A 4,680-nucleotide genomic window follows, 5' to 3' on the forward strand; every position below is an offset into this window, starting at 1 on the left:
CCAGGGAACAATGAAGCTTCATAGGGTCTTTCCTATTCTCTTAATATAATAGGCGGCAAAGCGGAATAGAAAAGCACGGACGAGCCACATGCAGGGAAACTTGCAAGAGGTCAACGCTTACATGAATTGCTTAAACAATCCCAATCCGCCCCTCTCGCGGTGGAAGAACAGATACTGACTATTTATACCGGAACAAACGGTTAGTATGCCCTTAATCTACTTTCTCGGGTATCTAGCTTACGGAAGACAAGGGCAGTTTAGTCAACAATCATGACCATGGGAACATTTGTTCGCTTTATAGGTACCCCCGAATCTACTAGTCGCATAATTAGACTGAATGAAAGTTAGAATCACTGACAAAGTACTTTCCAACACATGGAAACCAAGTATCATTTCCCTTGGGAAAAGCTAGAGGATGGAACAATCACGACTCCACATGTTAGAATAGGGAGTCAATTAGCCGACGTGTACACAAACTGTAATCACTACCAGTTTTATTTCTCAAAATGATTTACATATATTTATATTGGTTTGAGAGAATAAGATCTCTATTATTTTATAATCTAAAGGGATATTATTTCTATTTCTTATTAATTCCATTAAACTCCCTCTCAAGTTGGAGCATAGATATTGATCTTGTCCAACTCGTTAATGTAGTCAATATGGATCCCATTCACTGCTTTTGTCAAAATGTTTCCTAATTGGCCTTTTGTAGGAACATGTCTTGTTGTAATCAAGGTTCAAAAAGGCGTGAGCCGTGGCGTGACGGCGAGATCAAGCCTTACACGCCACGGCGAGGACGCGGTGTTTTTCAAGGCATGACATAAAGCGACAAATTTGTATGTCATATATAAAATTATATATATAGATATATGTTTTCTATATATTATCTAATTAGATAATGATATTAAAAAGATGTACGCTCATATTAGAAGAAGAAAAATCTTATAGAAATAATAAAAATAGGTTTTTGATTAAATATTTAAAATAGAACTTAGAAAGGTATTTTACAACTTCATTTTAATCGTGAGTCTGTAAGGTTTATGAATTTGTGAAACTGTAAGTGATGTGATTAGTAACATCTATAAAAATGTAAATCTAAAATTAAAAGTTTAAAAACGCAGAAGATAAAAAAATAAAAAAAAATATTTTTTTTTGGAAAAAAATCGCGTGATACAAAAAACGCGTGCTGCAGCGAGCCATGGGACGCCTCAAGACGGCATGGCATGAGCCACACCTTACAGAAACGCTATGGGTCATTTCGTAACGGTTGAGACACGTCTTGTGCCATATCTCCATGGCGCGCCTTTTTGAACACAGGTTGTAATGAATTCTTCTTCAATCTTGTCTCAAATGAAATGACAATCGATTTCTATATGCTTCGTTCATTTGTGAAGAACATGATTTTTGAGCAATATGAAGGGTTGTCTGGTTATCACACTAAAGCTTTGCCGGAAGTGCAACACATAGACAATTTTCTTAATTAACTGATGTATCCATCTTATCTCACATACCATTGTCATGTATTCAGTCATGGAGCGAGATACCACATTCTGTTTCTTACTCCATGAAACCAAATGTCCCCCTACAAAGAAATAGTATCCTTTGGTAGTTCTTGATACGAGGTGTCAAACAATATTCGTTAGGTGAGGTGACGTTTAATTTTCGTCATTTATTGATCACAGTTCATAAAAATATTCCGATAAAAGATAAGTTATGAAATTGGGGAATAGATGTGAGAGAGATGTGTCGAAGATGCACTTGTTGTATCGATCTAGTTGCCTGCATGCTCTCGCAATATTTGCTTCTTATTTGTTCTTTTCCGAAATTGGGCGCCCTTTAAAGATCTACATTCCAAACAACTACATCTCCTTCTCCGCAGGAGTCGTGAACAAATTTCATTCTTTCCACCGACTTGCATATTCCACTGCACGACCAATCGAATGCAGCCACACAAACATTTCCTCCGTGTGTCTTCCACTCGCAATCTGTATCACACGTCCATTGACCAACAGTTAGTCGGTCATCTATGTGGAACCCCATTAGATTACTCTTCAAAAGAGCTATACATTTTTGTGCATATTTATTTGTGTGCTCAAAAGATCTGTGTTAATTAACCTGGAGGAGTTCCACAACACATGGAACGATCATCTATGTGTTGAACATCCAAGCCAATCAACCATGAGCCTAAAGAGACGTCCTCGTTGGCGTACCTATGCAATATCCCACTGGAGAAACAACCTTTATTCGACAAATTAAGCCAAGGAATTAAGCTCGTTTATGTTTACGACTTACGAGTTGCTTGAAATATATGCTGCTAAATCCTTGGATATGGCATATATTTGTCCAGTTGCATGCCTGAAGTACTTGTTCCCTTCTTCCCCAAATTTCCAATACTCCGGCTCATGATATCTTACCCCTCTGCTCAATTCAGTTTCCAATAAACATTTAGCAAGCATTCTTCTGCTCAGGAATGGCACTAAGTTTTTTACATGACAATACTACAACATAATATGTTTAAATGTCTTAATAGACCGCTTTATAAAACTGTTTATGAAGACATTAAGACATATTTGGTGCCAATTTTGTTGTACTTTGGACTTGGCATGCGAAAATTGATAAAAGAATAAGAATACACAAACGACGAGAAGAAATTAACCGACTTTTGAAAGAGCACGGGGCCAGACTTCATGCATCCTATATAGGTTCTTGGTTTAGATCTGTAGCGTGCAAGTGCCGTCACGAGCATGCCCAAGTTGACATGAACATCATCGTCCACCTTGACATAGAACTCTGCATCCCAAATGGAGACTGCTGTCGAGAAATACACCCTTGTCTTGGTGGAAAGCTCGTGGTAGCCCTCTACGTGATTTAACCGAAGGAAGTCCTGATACTTTTCCTCTTCAGCATCAATGGCTCGATCAAGAACTCCTCCTGGTGTTGCACTATGTCCTATCACAAACCTTACTATGATGCCCTTTTCCTTTGCCAATTTATTGAGTTTTGCTCCTGCATATATATATATATATGGAAAGGAGGTTAGAAAATTTACTAGGAAACGCCAAAGGGTCTTTGGCCCAATGGTATTCACAAGCATTAACAAGTGGGTGTGTGAGTATTTGCTCTATACTTCAAAAGAAATTTAGTAGAAAAACTAGAGATACTTCTAAAGAAATTTAGTCGAACCAGTGGGCATCCATGTTTCACGAACAGAGTCTCTACGTTTCTTGCTGCTAAAAGCTGTATTAATACCAATGACAACAAATGCTTTCTGTAGTGATGATGTCTTATTAGATGACGGAAATTTGGCCCTGGTTAGACTTGTACGAGCCGCTTCTAGTTCCATCTCCAATGTCGATATTGTTTTGTCTAATGACCTATATATAAAATGCACAAAAGATGAACCTGTGTAACATTCTAAGCTTGTAAAAGTCACTGTTTTAAATATAGGCTCACCGGATGGCTTGATGAGTCTTCTCTACTTCTCCCATGATGTCCCCTGAACTCTGTTCGACCAATTTCTAGTAGAAAGAAACCATGAACCAACTTAGGATATATATATATATATATATATATATATAAATATATATATATATATATATATATAAATATATATATATATATATAAATATATATATATATATATATATATAAATATATATATATATAAATAAATATATATATATATATATATATATAAATATATATATAGGGGAACGGAACCTAAAATTGATTAGAAACCAGGAACCCCCAAGAGCATGACTTATGACATATTCATAAGGAATGTTGACGTGTTATTCATCATGAATGTTGTAACATATCCATCGTTAATGTGTGACTCATAATAAATAACACATCCATATTCAATGTGAGTGTGCGATTCATAATGAATAACACTTCCATATTCATCATGAATGTGTTATTCATGATGAACATTCATCTTGAAAAGTGGCACATGGGGTGTTGTGGGTGGTTCCCGGGTTCTTAATCAATTTTGGGTTTTTAACAGAGTTTCTGTCTCTCTCTCTCTCTCTCTCTCTATATATATATATATATATGAGAAAATGAAGATGTGAATGCTTACACGCTTGTGATCACAGTCTCGAGGTATCGTTAAGCTAATCTTGTGTTGATGATTCTTGAAACGAAGATCATTATTTATAGGTGGGTAAGGCCATGTATGTCTGGTGAAAAGTGTTCCCACCAGAAAACTGGCCATGCATAGCATCAAAATAATCTTTCCTGGAACCAACTTCCCCCTCATTTTCAGCATTTATTCCTTAACTATCTACCCTTGTACTGTTCTTCATGTTCCATGCATATAGGCAAAAAGATGAACAAATTATGAGGTGTTCTTGTTGCAGCACTAGTAGTAGGAAGGAAAAACAAATCCCTATTGTACCAAATCCACGACCATCATGGAAAGGTAAATTACTGCGAGTCAGCAGTAAGTCTCCACCATGACCATCCTACTGCTCAGCAGGAAGTTATGATGTAACAGAACAAAACGGACGCGTTGCAAGACAAGAGACTATTTGCTAAATTCGGGCACGGTTGGAGCACTAGCCCAGGGTGATCCCATCCTCAAAGTTCACAAACAGGGGTGTAAACCAGCTGTGAGTCGAGTAGTAGGCTATTCAAGTCGAGCTCGAGAAACAATACTAGGCTCGAGCTCGAATA

General features: G+C 37.1%; 1 protein-coding gene across 1 annotated transcript; it reads right to left on the reverse strand.

The window, feature by feature from the left end:
- Positions 1-1,839: 1,839 nt before the first annotated feature.
- Positions 1,840-4,264, reverse strand: LOC112510201 (probable beta-1,3-galactosyltransferase 8). The gene is made up of 7 exons (XM_025115532.1): positions 4,085-4,264; positions 3,457-3,521; positions 3,187-3,377; positions 2,664-3,009; positions 2,296-2,421; positions 2,119-2,228; positions 1,840-1,988 (listed from the first exon to the last, which is right to left on the reverse strand). Exons 1-7 carry the CDS (start codon positions 4,262-4,264, stop codon positions 1,840-1,842), a joined length of 1,167 nt encoding a protein of 388 aa, XP_024971300.1.
- Positions 4,265-4,680: the final 416 nt, after the last annotated feature.

This window comes from Cynara cardunculus (assembly GCF_001531365.2).
Source record: "Cynara cardunculus var. scolymus isolate 2C chromosome LG 3, CcrdV1, whole genome shotgun sequence".
In the NCBI taxonomy this organism is placed as follows: Eukaryota; Viridiplantae; Streptophyta; class Magnoliopsida; order Asterales; family Asteraceae; genus Cynara; species Cynara cardunculus.